This window comes from Sander vitreus, chromosome 4 (assembly GCF_031162955.1).
Source record: "Sander vitreus isolate 19-12246 chromosome 4, sanVit1, whole genome shotgun sequence".
In the NCBI taxonomy this organism is placed as follows: domain Eukaryota; kingdom Metazoa; phylum Chordata; class Actinopteri; order Perciformes; family Percidae; genus Sander; species Sander vitreus.
In genome coordinates, this window is record NC_135858.1 from 3,535,477 (window position 1) to 3,553,089 (window position 17,613).

General features: G+C 44.4%; 1 protein-coding gene across 2 annotated transcripts in view; it reads left to right on the forward strand.

The window, feature by feature from the left end:
* Window positions 1-8,609, forward strand: part of shq1 (SHQ1, H/ACA ribonucleoprotein assembly factor) — a 42,447-nt gene extending 33,838 nt beyond the window's left edge. For both annotated transcript variants that reach the window (XM_078247727.1, XM_078247728.1), the window contains exon 12: window positions 7,525-8,609. In XM_078247727.1, coding sequence (XP_078103853.1) covers window positions 7,525-8,158 — 634 coding nt within the window. In that variant the 3' untranslated portion in view covers window positions 8,159-8,609. The remainder of the gene's footprint in view (window positions 1-7,524) is intronic.
* Window positions 8,610-17,613: the final 9,004 nt, after the last annotated feature.

Sequence of the window (17,613 nt, forward strand, 5' to 3'; positions counted from 1 at the left end):
TGTGTGTGTGACGGCCGGCGAGCCGCAGGACACGCTTGTGGAGTTTAACTCCGAAAAGACAGTTAACCACAGGTTCCCGTTAATCTTATGATGGACATGTCTTGTGATATTTAAACAAACGAACCGTCAACGGCGACATAAAAGCCTCTTATTTACGAGAGCGGTCTGAGAGACCTCCAGCTTACAGCGAGGTGTCTGAGCAAGACTGGCCGAGTGATGAGCTAGAGGCCGGGGCAGGCACTTGCTGGCTGTCGCCTCACTTCATCGAGCTTCTCAACTCCGAAAACTTGGAAGCAAATTGTCAATTCGGCATCAATTTTTGCAAGACTGCCTATATTCGAAATGTAAACAGTTAATTTCTCGCCTAAAACGTTGTCAGAAGTGAATTTAATGATGAATAAGATGGTGAAAATTGTTAAAAATGTCCTGTTGTTGCTCTGTCTGCAAGTTTCCGAGTTGGCATTGGGCGTGACTTATAAGTTTGACCAATCAAGTACACCTAGGAAAAGGGAAAAGACCCTGCTCTGGAGTAGGAGCTAAAAAAGTCCGCTACTGCAGCCAGAGGACCTTAAAAATCCCCTCGGAACACGACAAAATAAGTGTTCTAGGAACGTTTAGTTCTAAGAACTGCAAAAATCCCTCCGGTCGCAAAGCCTCTATTGGCCACTGGGGAGAGTCGACAGCTCTGACAGCAGTTTTCCCGCAGGGAATTGCATCTAGAGCTCCAACAACTGGGAATGTCTCAGGGCAATGGGGTCAGCATGTCAGCTAAGGCCTGCAGTCAAATGCCTAGTGGCGTGATGTTAACACCCCTCCCCCCTGTTGAGCATGGCTGGTCAATTCACCTCGGTACACCTCTTCAGCCCAAGGCACTTATTACCCGATTTTCCTATCGGCTACTTAGTAATAGGTGTTTTCATTTTACTTGTGCTCAGGGGCTTTTCTCGGAGACTTGAATTTAGGTGTTGCAAGCTACAACGTTTTCACTCTGTTGTTATTACACACACGCTCAGTACCTATACATGCACTAATAGAGAGATGTCAGAGTGAGGGAGCTGCCCATGGAAAGGCGCCCCGAGCAGTTGGGGGTTCAGTGCCCTGCTCAAGAGCACCTTGGCAGTGCCCAGGAGGTGAACTGGCACCTCTCCAGCTACCAGTCCACCACCATACTTTGGTGTCCGTATGGGGACTTGAACCAGCAACCCTCCGGTTCCCAATCCAACTCTACTGACTGAGATACTGCCAGTGTGATGTTACCCGCGTGGAAGACAATAGGGAAGTGTGTGCGTGTGTGCGTGTGTGTGTGAGCTGCACAATATTAGGAAAATATCTAATTGAGATTATTTTCACTGATATTGCGATTGCAATATGATTCACGATATTGGAGGGAATGATCATTTTTGTATAATTATTCTCATTTTCATTGAGAATTTTTTTTGAAATCCTTTTAACAAATGATTGCCCCCGCGATTTGGATATTGCACTAGTTCATATTGCGATTTCGATAAAATTGCGATTAATTATGCTGCCGTAGTGTGTGCCCACCCAACCACACAGCTGTTGTGACAACCAGATGTTTGCTAGGAACCACCAGGCAGCGTCACACAACTGTGAAACGCCCATCCTGAAAGCTTTGAAACAGATAATGGGGCTGCTCTATCAGATGTTAGCCTCAGCACTGAAGGAGGCCCCCACTGGGGAGAACAAAGATGCAAATGTCTCCAGGGTAACGGGGATAAGTAGTACAGATTTCCTCCCAGCATGATGCCACTCCAGCTTTTTGTCTTGAGTACACAGGCTCCTTTTAAACACAGAGTTGCACACTGTGTTTGCATAATTTCCTCTATCCATGTTTGGAGTGCCCACTCTAGTTATTAAAATCCATTTATAGTGAAGAGATTTTTTTCTGTCCGAACATATGCTGATTAAACAACTGCTCCTAACATCATCATTCCTGTCACTTTTAGAGATTTAATATAGTTTAATAGAAAGTGGACACACTGAACACCTGTCAGTACAGTTTTAGGACTTTAATCTCTGTGAACATTACATAAATCAAAAGGTAAGAGGAGTAGGGTTGGGTACCAAAACGCGGTGCCAATAGGGCATCGGTTCCGACGTAAATATTAGTAACGAGACCGAATAAGGAATAACAACATTTCGGTGCCTGACTTTTTTTCGCTGCACGGGACGCTTAATTACCGTTAGCTAGTAGTTGGATTAAACACAATGGTTAAAATGCTGACAGCTTGTGTTGAGCGGTGTAAAGTGTGACTGTATTTCCCTGTAGAGGATTCCAACACCGGGACGTGACAGTCCGCCCGCTGCCGTTGTCGGAAAAACAACACAGACGGTGCGTTCACTTGAAACTCGCCAGCCTTGTGGTGCATTCAAATCCCATCTGGTGCTTGTTTTTGTCGTTTACCAGCAATTTACTGGTGAAATAAGTCATTGTAAGTTATTGTTATTACATTATTAATCAGTCATTTCATTTTGACCATATGGCCTTAGCAATAAACAAGCCATTCTTTAATGTCGCCAACTGTCGTTTTGTGCTCCTTTTTTTTATTTTTTTATATTATATACATTATAAATATATCATATATATTTCGGTTCAGGCACTGTTTAGGCACCGGCACCGTTTTAAAAGTATCGTTTTAGCACCGGTATTGGAAAAAACCCAAACGATACCTAACCCTAAAGAGGAGGCAGTAAAAACAGAAATGAGCTTAACATTGTTTGTAGTAAAGGTTCCACAATCTCAACAGTAGAGTGTAAGCAAAAGTTTTTGCTTGCCAAGCTGCAATGTTAAAAAGACATGCCATGTAAAATCTATGCCAGGGGCCTTTTTTGATTTTTTTCTTTTAGCACAGACCAAACCAAAGACTGCAATGGTGAAGATACTGTTGATTACATTTTCAACTCGACTTTTAAACCTGACTGAGATGGGAAATACAACCGAACCTTGTCAGAAAAAAAATTCTCCCACTTTCCTTCTTATGCTCCACCACCATGACCTTTTAATGTCTGTACAACAATTCACAGCAATTCATCCAATATTATAAAAGCATTTTATCCAAAATGATGGTGGACTCACCATGTGAAATTGCCATTCCAAGAGCCATGCTGCTAGCTGCTGCTAAAAACCTGTGTGCTTGCACAACTGCTGTAAGTACAGTAAGCCCAAATTGAACCTGGAGGTCTGCAAATTCCAGTGAATGTTTACAGACAAGTTGGTTAATTATTTGAATAGTTCAGTATGAAATAGTATAAAACTGGGGATTTCTGTACAACATTTTAGATCTGTCATGAAATCATCGCTGTGCCCTCCAGATCTCAGTAATGAAGTTTCTGAGTTAACGGTTATCATAACTGATAGGAATGACGTCCAAAGCTACAAAATCATTTTAAGGTTGTAAAAAAACTAAAACCTTCAAAATGTCACACCTGACAGTCAACCGATATTTATGATGAATGTGTTTGTACAGTCTTTCCTAGGCAAATGAGAAATATACGGTACATATCCGAACTCAAACATTGGCGTGTTGAATGAATACATCTGTGTTTCTCATTTCTGGAATCAAAGTGGCATCCAATGCCTCAGACCCTTCCAGCATTCAGTCACAGTGACGGATCACATCTCCCAGTGTCGGCTTTTAGCCCCCTAAGCTAGTGAATGATGCATTTTTGCGAGTTACACTGAGGTAATCTGGTGCTCACATTATACAGATGTATACATCTGAAGACAAGCTTTATCTGAATGAGAGCTGAATGAGTTGCTCTTTCAATGAACACGAGCCCTATGAAAGAAATGTCAGATTGTAGTTTAGCTCGGCTCTTCCACACACACACACACACACACACACACACACACACACACACACACACACACACACCACCTCCTTAGTTTAATGAAGGCAAGCCACAACAGTGGTGTAGTAATGACTGGATTGTGTACAACATTATCCCTCCCCCTCCTGGACAGAGCCTTTGTGTTCACCGCAGGCCGAGCTTCTCCAACCACAGAGCAGGGAGGGGAGAGAAAACAAGCGCGCCTCCCCAATGCTAACTCAATAATGACTTCCCACGGGGGAAAGGGAACACAGGGCAGTCTTTTGAAGTGGCTGTGCTGCAGGGGGCTCTTCTGCCCCAGCCTCGCTACAGGAAGCTCTCACGTGGCTGTTATAGAGCCTGGGACCTAAACCGGCTCCATACAGCCTGCACATACTCATCATCATTAGTCAAGGTTCCATTATTCTCTTGATATCCTGTAGTCACTGTGGGAAATAGCCGTTTGTCATTGTTTAAACAAGTTGTGCAGAACATGGGGATCTCCTTTGCTCAACTTGTGCCTGTCTTTAGTGGCTTTCACACATGGAGACCGCGGAATTGCTGGATTCAGTTCTCCAAAGAATGCAGCGGTTTTTTTTGTGTTTATCAGTGTTTTTTTGCCCCCAACAGCCGTTGGTTCGAGCGGTTTTTGTTTACATCTGTAGACAACTTATGTCTTGACATGATTGTGTATGGAGATTAAGCATCGCTCATGTGTGAGACAAGGTGTCTCCAGTACTCATCTTGAATTTCTAAAGGCCAAGATGGATTTGGGAGGTCTACATGTGGTGCGTTAATGTGCTACTGCATAAATTGGAAAATGAACAGACGTTAAGCGGACAAATTTCCAATGTCGAGGGATTGTCGGTCCAGGGCAATGTCGGTCCACCACATAAATTAGAAGACTAAAATATCTCAACAACTATTGGATGGATTGCCTTGAAATTCAGTACAGGCGTTCATGTTCCCCTCAGGATGAATTGTAATAACTTTGGTGATCGCTTTACTTTTAACTAGCGCCATCATGGGGTCAGTTTATGACCAAATCCCTGGAAAACTAATGACGTTCCAATCAGCCCTTAGCTGTATTTTGGGTTTAGTGGTAATTATGCAGTTATGCAATTATTTGCATGCTAACACGCTAAAGGATGATAGTGAATATGGTAAACTATACCGTGCTGGCTGACTGCAGTGTTCAGCCCTAAGCACTGCTGTGACTAAGCAGACGTTTAGACCTAGTTAAGTCCCGTGCTAAAAGGATGCGTTGTTGCGCCGTTGGGGGCATGTTGCTTCAAGTACCAGTGAACATGAAATACAATCCAGCAAGTCCAGTTTGAGAGCGGTGACTATGAAGACTTCAGATACTAAAACAGCAGTGTTTTATAATACTATTAGAAAGGATTTTTACAACTCTTTAAATTTCTTTGCTGTTTTCTCGCTTTTTGCTCACAGGTTTCTCTATAGAGCTCCCCATACAGCTTCAGAATAGATATTTGGCAACGCTGTGTAAAAACTTGCTTGGTCAGTCTGCCATTTCCTCTCTCTCTGTTCCTCTGACAATGCTTTCCTAGCTTTCTGCTTCTTTTTTGCCGGCTCATCCATGACTATAGTGTGAAAAACTCCATCGCTCCCTTGTTCTTGCTAGTCGGGTCCTGGATGGGGCCGTGTATGTGTGCCGTGCCGTGAAGCAATTTGTTACATTGCGAGACCTGATATCACGCGATATTTCCTGACGCTGAGGCCGGCAGCTCGCCAGCCAAAAGTTGCAAGGGTGGTTTTTCCGCTCACAGGCGCTAGGGGGGAGCGAGACGACCACCATTCAACCTGAAAAAAGTCATATAACCATTCCAATGACTCCGAAGCTGTTAAGCAGTTAAGGTAAATTAAGCTAAAACAAACTGCATAGTTATATTATATATAATATTCTGTTTTGCCATATTTATCCTTTAATGCAGTAAGCAATCAAATTCCTCTTCACAATGTACACATCTTTCTTCCTTTTGTGTCTTGTGGGTTTCATTTGATAGGATTTACAGATTTCATAGCTGGAGAATGTTGTGTATTTCAGTCGCACTCCCAGCTCCATGACTGAAATCACAGGGGTTTTTTTTTTTTAGGATTTGTTTTTGTTCCATTCTGAGCTGGAAAGTTGCCCAAGCATCTTAGCAGGAAAATCGACTTTGGCTACTGTTTTCAAATTCTGCCACCTTGTGACAGAGAAAACTGCCAAAACATTTTTGGATTAAGGTGCATGTGAGAAAGGGCATCTTCCTCCTTTCCCACATCCCCGGTTTGTTCCTTTCTCAGTGTAGGGAGGAGACTGTGCATTATAAGATCTGTTTACATAGTCCCTTCTGAGGTCTTAAATGAATACACAGCCACTACATGCTGCTTCTATAAACACTTTACTCACCAGAATAGGGAGCTCATTAGGACCGCACGGTAATGAGGAGCCACCCTGGTGCTCAGCAGTGGGTTAATTGGGCCAGAGAGGGCACCAGGAACTGAGTGTGACAATGTGAATGGCAGCGGAAGAGTAGCACACACACACACACACACTTTTCCCCAACCTGAATGGACAAAGTCTGAATTGCAGTGAACCGCGGAGGTCAGCTTGTAATCACCATGGCAATAGGGGCAGCACACACGCCCTAACCTCACTGGGGGACGAATAGCAACCACTTAAGTTTTTGACAGCATGGCAGGCATTCCCTGTGTGAATAATGTGCAGACAGGGGCCTTCCAACAATCTGATGGCTTTGCACAAATGGGGCCTTGTAGGAGGATATTAATCGGCAATAAAACACCTTCTCTCTCTTCAAGGAGTCTGTTGTGTCTTCTGTGGTGACATAACTGTAAAGCTGGGAGACGGGGACATTGTTTAATGTACTGCTTTTATGAGGGCATTCACTTAATCTTAATCTTTGGAGACATTCAGCTCTAGGGCTGCAGCTTGGATCCATTCTCTGTCCAGACTTTGACTGACTGTATTGCAGTCAGACTTTGTGCACAACTGCAATCTGTCAGGCTGATTGTTGGGTAAACAACTTCACATTCAAATCACTCTCTCTAGCATTCATCAGATTTGTCGGCCTGCTCTTGAAAACATGAAAATAGAGAGCACAAATGCATTCTTTGAAATATTAAAATTGCATCTTGCCTCGGATTGTGATAGTCAATCCCTCTCCTTTTGCACTGTTTGCAGCCTCTAACTGTTGGGCGTGTGTGTGTTTGCATGTGTGGAGCGAGGAGGAGGAGGAGGAGGGGCCTGCCGCTCTCTGTAATCCCTCTCAGTCTCTTATCACCTCTGGCAGGGAGAGCAGCAGTGGGGGAGGAGAAAAGCCCATGCCCTGTGTATCAGTACTGCTCATCTCCCTACATTATTAAACATCCATATTTCATTGAGCCCCCCCACGCCTCTGCAAATCACAGTCTACTTAGCATTCAGATGAGAATGGGTATGGTTAATGGGTATTAGATTTGTAGATGGTTATCCTGTGGCTATGTCTTCAGTACGCAGAGCCAGTCGATCAATCAGTCGCTGTCTCTCCCTTTCGGGTACCACTGATGAAGTCGTAGTTTGATGTCTTTTTTTCTTCCCCCCCCCCCCTCCCCCTCTTTGCGTAGTCATACACCAGCTTTATTGAGGAAAGTGAAAACATTTTTTTTCTTTCCCACTCTTTATCTTCACAGGTCCAATAAGATGTCAGCCTTGGCTTTGACGTTACAAAAAGCCTCCCTGCGGAAAAAAGACTTGGAGCTGGCACTTGAGGAACTAGAGCAGGCAGCGACAATGGTGGCGGAGGAAGAAGGAGAGCGGGGAGCCTCGGACTGCCCTCCGATATCCCACAGTGACTGCAGCAGCGCTTCCAGTGACAGCAGCAGCGACTCGTCTGATGAGAGCGAGGAATCTGAGGCTGAAGGGCAAGGCTGCACCAAATCCAATCAGGGAGGAGGAGGAGAGATGTCTAAGGACAACCCTCTACAGCCCCAACCCAGCTCGGCTGCCTCCACCATCCCCCAGGAGCCCACGGGCACGCACTTTTCAGCGGAGAGGAAGGTGGACGCCCTTCCCTCAGCCTCAGAAGGCTCCAGACAGCTGATCCAGGAGCTGGGGGAACGGGTGGCGGAGGAGCTGAAAATCTCTCAAGAATGTATCTACAAAGCAGAGAGAAAGTGTTCACAGGCGAACAGCGTTGCAGCGAAAACGGAAGCAACATCTGGGAGGAGCAGCAGTGGGACTTTGTTAGAGCCGAGTCCTCGCAGAAACCCTCTGCTCATCGTCCAAACACAGGAAGATCTTGATGAGAGTGACTTCATCTGCTGATAGACAACCTGAAAGACACTTGATACAGTTTGAACTGTTGACTCTGTGTAAGTGATGTAAGACCACTGTGATGTGTTTGACTTTGATTTGGTTTTTAATGACTTCATTTCTATATGATCTTTAGTGCATCAATTCTCCTCTAAAGGACCTTATTGTCTATAAAGAATTATATTCCCTTTATGAATTTGCTAAGCCTCATTTAAATCATTACTTTAAATTGATGTGGTTGTGTAATGATTCGATTTTATATGAATTATTTCTGCTCCTTTTTTTAATTATGGAAAGTAATTCAACAGAGTTTCTGAATTAGATTCAGTACGCTGACCTCTGCTACTAGTGGAGAACTTCTCTACTACCCATGTATGTTTCCATACTCAAATGAAAAAATTCATTCTACATATTCTACGTTTGGCTCCAATAAACAGGAATGTAATTCCAGAAAGCCGACAAACATTTGTCACTGTTAATTGTTGTGTACTTCTCAGCCATAGTAACTGGCTGAGCTACTTTTTACGGAGCTTTTGTTTTCCTAATAAATGGAAGGAAAACCTCTTCCCAAAGCATCGATTGAAGTGGAAAAGACTGTCGGCACTAAACAGGGCTGCGAAGCACGCAGGAGTGATTGATTCATCTGGCATGAATGGAGGAGCGCCGTCAACACAGCTCAATATCATCGGCCGCGTCTAGCAGGCGAGAGAAAACAAACAAGGAAGCACATGTCAGGCAGATAGATGAGGGCTGCAGCACGGGAGGCGTTTGTTTCAGAGATAAGAGCAACCCCGGGGCCCGAGGCAGCCGCGAGATAGAAGAGCGGAGGGCCAGCAGAGAGCTAACAGAGACGAAGTGACACTCTGGCCAGCTCAGGCGTGAAGATGTCCACATACATTGGCAGCAGCAGCAATATCCACCTACTCTGCAATAAAATAGATTTTAATTTGTGTCCCCTGAGTGGACTTGAATTGATTATTGTAATTGAAGGGGGAAAAAAGAGAGCCAGAAATGACCCAAATTAGCTGAATTTGTCAGGTTTGGTGATCCTAATGGGTCATAACTGGCTGAGGTTGTGTAGGATCAAGCACAGCCACAGTGTTGCCTCAGGCTTTTTCAAAGCGAATTTCATCCTGCTTCAATGAATGTAGCTCTGGAGCCACCGGTGATGATGGCTCCTTAGGTAGGCGGTGTCTGTAGTATTGTGTTACCGAGATGGATGGTGGTGTTAAACACCTCCCAAGAAGCGACAAACCTCCTTGCAACACCCCCTTGGGAGCGAGCGCCATCATCTCTGTGACTGAGATGAGTTACGTCGTGAGAGCCGGCCCATTTAAAATCCCTTTCTTACTGAGGACATGAGTCCAGGGACTGCGCAGCCCCCGCAGGCGGTGGTTCCCTCTCCCCGCTGGGGTTTCACATTGATTAAGTGACACCGGGCTCTCTTGCCGTTTTTCATTTTCAAGTGGCCTCCATACTCCAACATTAGTACAGACGTCTCAGAGCCTGATCGGGGGATCCGCGGCCAAGGTCTGCACTTCACTTGTTTTTTTGTTTTTTTTCTCCAATTAATACTCCTCGCCAACGGACATTTTTCAAGAGATTAGGCCATGGTTTAATGAGCGTAGCTGATAAATTATACAAGGCAGTAATAAATGTGATGTCTCTGCTCTGTTTTGACTTAGATTTGATAAATCAGCCCCTTACTCGTGTAGTGAGAGTGCCCTTTGACCCCACAAGGGTCTAAGAAACTAGAGTAATGTGTTCAGGACTCATGTGGGCTACTGTGGTAATTAGCCCATTAACAACAGCACGCCAGCAAGGAAAGGCTCTTGATATATTTTCTTTTTTACCAATGCATATGCATAGACAAACATCTGTTCACATATTTACCTGCATACTTTGTGTACCTGGAGAATGTTAAAGTAAAAGGCTAAGGGACAGTTCAAGGCCAAATCCTCTCTGGCCGCCATCAGAATATCTTTCTTGAGAATATTTTGATAATTTTTTTTTTTTTCTTGACCTTGGAAATAGTAGTTTGACCAAATGATCTTTTTGGTAATAATTCAACATTTTGGTATATACACTTACTTGCTTTCTTGCTGAGAGATAAGAAGATCACATCTACTCTCATGTCTCCAAAGCTCACAAATTGAGCTCCAGGAAGTCACTGCACATAACCCCATAAATGAGACCAACCGATCCCGTTTCTCTGGACGGAGACCAGTGAAGGATATTAGAAGCACTTTTCCGGTGAACGCTGAGCGTTACTGCGCAGCCTCCAACTGAGAGAGACGACGTAGATGTGACGTGAGCAACCTGTCTGAAAGTTGGAAGTCTTCTGGTAGCTGTGCCAAGAGAAATCTCAATCATTCCGAATATTGCAGAGACGGAGAGCGTAGGTATATGTAAGGAGATAACATAGACACAGGCTAATAATTACTAACTAAAATGCTAGTTAACATTAGTAATTAAACTTAAACAGCTAGTGTAAGTCAGCTAACAGGGCGAGCTACCTACGGGCAGGATCGAGACAAGGTAGGTGAATTTAAACGTAAGGGCCCTGTTCATGTTGCACACACATTTTAATTGCATTTTGTGTCTGTTAAGAGGCACAAAGGCACTCTTAAAACTTGCCCCGACAACTGCCGTTTTAGCTCAGTGGAAGCTCGTACACATAGCTGCAGCTACTCCGTGTTGCCTGCACCGATTCGGGTCGAGTTTTTTTCAATCGAAAGTACACGCGTATTTATAACGATCAAGATTAACGTACAAAAATGGTCGGAATCCTCCTTTAATCGCATCTTGCGTACAACCAGAAACGGTCTGAAGAAACAGATCACGTGGGTATCCATTTTGCACAGGAATGCATAGCCGAAAGCAAGTAATATATGAAAGGCTTAAGACTCAAAATGCCATCTGTTATATGTGTAGGGAAGAATAATTTGAACTAATACATGGACACATTTGAAATCACACAGGTTTTATGTCTGGGAAGATTAAGTGAACCATTTTGCCGTGCATGTAGCCTACTGTGACCTTGCTTGCCCCACTGTGTATTAATTAAAATATGATCTCACTAATGTGATAATGCATTCCCACCCTTGTTTTTGTTTTGAATGGGAAAGGCAGCAGCAGCAAGGACAGCGTGGTCGCTGCCCCCTCTCTCCCTGCGACACAATGCCTCCGGTTGATTGTAATAGAAAACTCAATCTCCTCTCCCGTTCCTGAGAGGCAAAGTGATTCTGGTGCTTGAAAAGATTAATAGCCCTCAAGAAGAAATGAATCAGGCACTCTCCAGGGCCTGACCCCTCCAGTGGGCGTGCAAGTAGAAATCCTTTTGTGCTCCCTCGTTCTCTCCCCGGCCGTGTCGCCTGGTGCGGCTCGGCTCTCCCCTTTTGTGGTCTTCGTACTGTGTCATGTCGCTCCAGGCTTGGCCGACGAGGAGCGACCCCGGCGCTTGCGAAAGGGAAGCAGGTGGCTGTTCTCTTCAGCCCACGCTTCGGGCTTTGTAGTCGGTCCTCTTGAAATGACTGGCGTATGGTAATGAGGAAATGAGTGCATGGGGTGTGTCAGTGTCTCTCAGGCTGACAACGCTGACAGGGAGGGATTATCTAAATGGCCTATTTTCATGCTCTTAATCACAAAAGAAACAGTGAAATACCCCAGTTTCGCGGTGTGTGTGTGGGAGCATATGTGTGTGTGTGGCTGCTTGTTGACAGCGCCAGCATCCACTTGTCGTCAGTAGCGTTGCCTGGCTGATTTACTCTAATTGGTGTGAGCAATGTCCGTTAAATCACTCCCTAACTCTCAGTGGACATGTGCTATCAGGCAGCTTAATGCTGCAAATTGCCTCTGCCGTGCTAGAGCTGTGTGTGTGTGTGGCGAGAAATCCTCTCATCGTACCATCTTGTTAAGTGCGCTGGAGTCGCAGGGGTGTTGGTTAAGTGTTAAGGTCGAGGAGTCACCTGGAAGAGCAGCCACGCATAAAGCTTCTTCACACTTTGACCTGCTGCTATCTGAATGTACATTTTAAACTATATACTCTTGCACTTAGTAGCCTACATCACAATGCTAACCCCGGGGACGTGACAGCTGAGATACAGTACAGATCGTCAACATTTCACACTGGTAAACAACAGCACGTATCTAATGAGGCTGCTTCCACATTGTGCTGCCTCTAGCCCGTTTCTCCTTTTGCCCACGACACATTGTTGCGTATCTGAGCCAGTCCGCGCTCGAGTGTGCGTCTCTGCGCTTTCCAAAAAGGCTCTGGTCTCATGTTTGTTTTCGCAGCTAAAACAGCCGTCAAACACAATTAATATTTCAGTGAGAGAATGTGCTGGAGGGAGCCTCTAAGTGCTAGGGGAATCGGAAACAACACACCAACACTGTTGCTTTCTGGCATTCTCCCTCTTCGGCTGCGTCTGCTGTATCTATTCACCTCTTTCCTGCTCTGCTTTCGTGGGAACTGAGCTGCTCTTTAATGAATCCTGAAACAAAGCAGCGCAGGATGAACATCGAAATAACCTGGGTAAAGCTCTCCTGGTTGGCGTCGACAAGCTGTTGGTGTTTCACTTCATTTCAAGCCGTGGTAGTTTGAACAATCATTGAGCCGGCTTTTTGATCTTTCCTTTTTCAGAGGCAAACAGAGCTTCGTCAGAAGAGAAAGGGGAAACCTCTGAGCCGAACCTCCGAGGCGGTGCCAGTGTTTGCTCTGCTTTGTGTCCACAGGACGGTGCCCTTTAGCCTTCATGGTTAAGTCTGTGTTTCTGCCCCTCTTGGCCCAAAGTAGAGTAGGCTGAGCCTCAGACTAATGATGCCTCACGGATGTTAGTATGTTGCAACCAGACGGTGAACAAAGGTTTCTCACGCCGTCTCTGCAGACGAGCTCCCCTGACATTCCCGACATAGGATCTTGACACAGATAAAAGCTTGTGCTTGCGTGTGAACACAGAAACACACTCCTCTTCTTTTTTTCAAAATTTGCTCGACCGTGTCAGTTCTGGTGCTTCTGTTGACATGCCCAAAGCAAACAAACACACAGACTTTCCACCCTGATCATCCTGCCATGTTTCATCTAGGGCACCTCCACGGCTCTCCTTCCAGTTAGTCCACGGCACTTTTCATTTAACCTGCTCTTTCTATTTCATGCTCCGTCTCTCACGCACTCCCCTCGCACTCACATTTGGTGGTGGCCCTCTTTTTTTAATCTTCCACCCATCTTCTCTTTGCAGATCTCTTTAACGTAGTGTCAGCCAACCCGCGTACGTCCCACCCGGTCATGCAACGTTTCCAGCACCTCTTCTTCTCACCTCTACACACATTACAAGAATTGGCCTCCTACCATATTCCTCCACCCCCTTGGGATGTGTTCCATGAAAGCAGATACCCACACGTGTCGTTATGCTGATCCTGTCAACATGTCACGGATCGGCTGCCCTCCGCGATTCAGTCGCTGTTCTCTGGCACGGAGAGGTGTAGATTACATCTGCATGGTTCAGCGCCGTGCCTCCCAGCTGACACACGGCATCAACGAGGAGGGTAAAACATGGGGGCTTAGGGGGAGAAGAGAGGAAGGTAGAAGAGGAGGGGGAGAGAAAAATAACTGTCAGTGCAGCACGTCTTTAAATAGGCAGCTGTCTGAACTTCCTGCTCACGCTGTATTTCTAGTTTTTTTGGCAAGACTTCTACTGCTTTGACTTGGGGCTAATGAAACCTTCCAGCGAGCGTGATAACAAGGAGTAAAAAGCAGAAATGAATTAAAGTGTGATTAGGTTTACAGAATGTGAGGCCTCAGCTGTGCCATCAACATCTGCCGTAACGTGACTGGCAGGCAGCTCAGTGGATTTTTCTGACATCAGAGAAATGGCATATGCATGTTGTTTGTTAATGCTGTGTCTGCATGCTGGCTGTGAGCTGAGTGACTCTGCACTTTAAAAGAGAAACAAGCTATCAGATAACCAGCTTGTACTTGGATAACTGTTGGTTGGTGGATCCGTTTACTTGTACACAATGGCTGTTGACCTCTGAACCCTGGCAGAGTGGCTGCTTTAATTGACCTCGAGCAGATCCAGATATCACAGCATGACTATGTGGGTGTTGAGTGGAGACTTTGAACTCTCTGAAGGTGTGCTACAAGATTTATCTATAGGTAGTTTGCATTGCTGTTTTGGAGTTTGAAATAAGGAGAAATATGTTGTGTACATTTATACATTTCCTGTATAGAGGCTTGCTTTACTTCAGCGTTTGGTCATATATATCAGTAAGTGAATAAATAAAGCTTAGGTTGCTGATATGAACAGCACCACCCTCCCCACACTTTAACGACATCCGAATCGGGGGTATGCACCAAGCACGATTTGTAACTTTACAAAAGTGACAATTTGACAAGCATGGCCGGGTCTGTTGTCTTTTTTCACTCTCCACACAACTACTTCAGTCCCATCGTGTATAACCAAGTGGAACACCATGGATGCCCTTGAGGAGAGACTGTCGGAAAGTGTCTGCCATTGTACACCATATCCCAACGTGCAACACCTGAGTCGAGGTTGGAGATTGGAACAGGGAATCAAGTCACACCTGAGTTCAATGTGTCCCCGTAACAAGTTGGAAAAATGGGGTAGCAGGCATTCTGCGGTATTTTGCCAACATTTTGACAACATTTCCACAGATAGAAGATGGACAGGACTGTGTGTACGACTGATTTCATGAGACATGAATATGACAGAAGCGCGAAAACAGTATATTCATACAGCTTTCACTACTGTTGATGATCGGAGCAGCCATGTAGGATTGTGATGTTGGAGGTGGTGAGGTTTGCCCGACTTTCTGAGTGGGAAATCCGACTTTAGGTGGCATATCAGTTGACATTTCTGACTGGGAACACGGAAATTTCGACTTTTAACCCTTTTCAACTGGAACGCACCATAACCCAAAGACCCTGGGCAACAGAGTAAATTAAGCAGACAACATTAAAGCTTTAGTGTGTAACTGTGTTAAAAAGATTGTGTCGTCCGGCGACTTTCCCGCGCAGAAACTCGAGTGAAGATAATGACCTCTTCTGAAGAGTCCATCATGTTTTTTTAATCCTCCGTGTCCTCCTTGGCTAGTAGCAACTGCGTGGAGGAGGGTTGGGAGCTGTGCGCGATCACGGAAGGCTTGTATCATGTGGACGTGCCGACAGTTTTGTTGTCATTACTTAGAATTCTACACACTGTAGCTTCAGCTATCAGCGAACACTAGACCAAAACTGGTCAAAGTCTTCGATCAACAGAAAGTCAAGAAAGCCAGTTTCATTTGCTAAATGAAGATCATAAGATGAAAGCTCCAAAGGGTAGTAAGTTGGGTATTTTGTTACACTGTTCCATAAGGTCAAGAATGAACTCAAATAACTCACTTGACTTGAATTAGAAACATGTGCATTTATTTCCTCTCATATTTTCTCACTCGAATAACATTAACATTCACTATTAGATCAAAAGACTTGATGCATATTTTTGGTAATGCATCTGTTTTGCAGCCTGTTCCAGCCCATCCTCTGATCTCTGTGAACAGAGAGGTAGGGTGATGGGAGAGAGGGATTTGCAGTCAGGCTAAAAGTGTATGTTCCTCTTTAATATATCCCAGCCCTGAGTGCGTAACCCTAACACGCACTAATCTCTCCAACACAAAAATCAATGAGGCGCCCACCCACACAACATTCATCTCTGCGGCTGAGTCAGGAGACTCCAGCCTTCACACATCCGTGGGATGCTAGCATCACTCGTGGATTTACTTGTGTCCACACACCACGTATGCTTGCTCACACACCTCCCCTCAGCCCGTGGGTAACATCAGGACACACTGCATGTCCTGTTATGAATCTCTTTTTCAGGTGTACAGAAATAGATAGAGATATGTCACAGGGAATCAAGGGGGTCAAGTGAGTGAAGCACACTACAAATGCTTATTATTCAGAATAAGCTCATTTATTAAAATCTGTACCGTATGCTAAATTTAAACCTAGAGCCAGCAGGTGGTTAGCTTAGCACGTAACTTCCCATAAAACCATGTCTTTCTACATTTCATTTTTTGTACAGATTAAACAAACAAGATATAGCATGCGCATGTGTGATGTTTCTGTCACTAAATGTTTTGTTGTCGTGTCTATATGGCAGCATAGCAAAAGAAAATGAAATATTTTTTGAAAAGCATGTTTTTAAAGGGGAAAACGCATTAGAAAAATCTTTTTGTTTTTCTTCTACGGTTAATAGACGTAGGTGCAAAACCAGTCTAGATCGAGATCTTTTGAAAAGTTGACCTGACTTATTATTATACTATCTTCTACTGTGTACATGTCAAGGAGCTCTTAACAAGTGCTCAGCATTCACACCGACCTCTCTCAAAAGCTGAAAAGCAGCAGTGAATAAATTACAAAGTAGATGATTCTCAGAGGGTAAGAGAGATGGAGAACAACATATAACAGGGAGTCTAGCCTCATTCTTGGAAATGTAGTGTACATCTTGGCAGTCTCACAACCGTCCAGCCTGTTGGAGGATACAAGCATGTGACAGAAGGTGTCGTGACAGGATCTAATAGAGAACAGACCTTGATTCTGGACACCAGTTTTGAGAGAAAAAGAGCATCTTGTCATCTTCCAAACTGTGAGATGATGTCTATTTAGAACCTAATAGGGAAAGTATGCTGTGCTGCTTGAAAGCTACTGTTTTGTCTGTTTAGCATCATAATTACATATTATCCCAATGTTATATAAGTATTTTATGACCTTAAATCAAGTTAAGGGGGACTTTTAATTTAACTTGATTAAAATCACACTGTGAACATTCTACAGCTCAATCCTCCCTGATTTGTTTCACTCACCCTACTTTATATCCACATTTTCTTTGTGGATGTGCACGTTTTATTCATTCTTTGACTCAGAATATGTGATAACAGGTTGAGTCAGAATGATATAATGTGTTTAGTTTTTTTGCTAGCCAAAATTAGCATGCCAAATAATATCACAGTTAACGTGAATCACGGACGCAGCTTGCTAACCTAGGTAGCTAGCTTGCGCTAGCGTTAGCTGATAACTCAGCTTAAGCCTAACCCTGTCTTCCAATATGGTCACTTCTGGCTCAAAAAACCCAAGAAGGCGACGACCAAAATGCAAAACTCAAGGCAAAACGGTAGTCAACAAACCAATGGGTGACGTCACTGTGGCTACGTCCACTTTTTTAATATAAACTGTGTGAACATTGAACTCATTTTTGTTCATTGTATACTGGCAGACAATATATTCACAGCAATTGTAATCCTGATCAAATCATTTAGTTTTACAAAAGTGGATACAAACCTTTCTTTTTCTGTTGTAACACATTGAGCCATAGGCATAATTTACAGGAGGGGGGTTACAACCCCCCCCCCCCCCAATAATCAAAACTGGCCAGTGCAACCCACCCCAAACACCTATTATAATTTCCTTT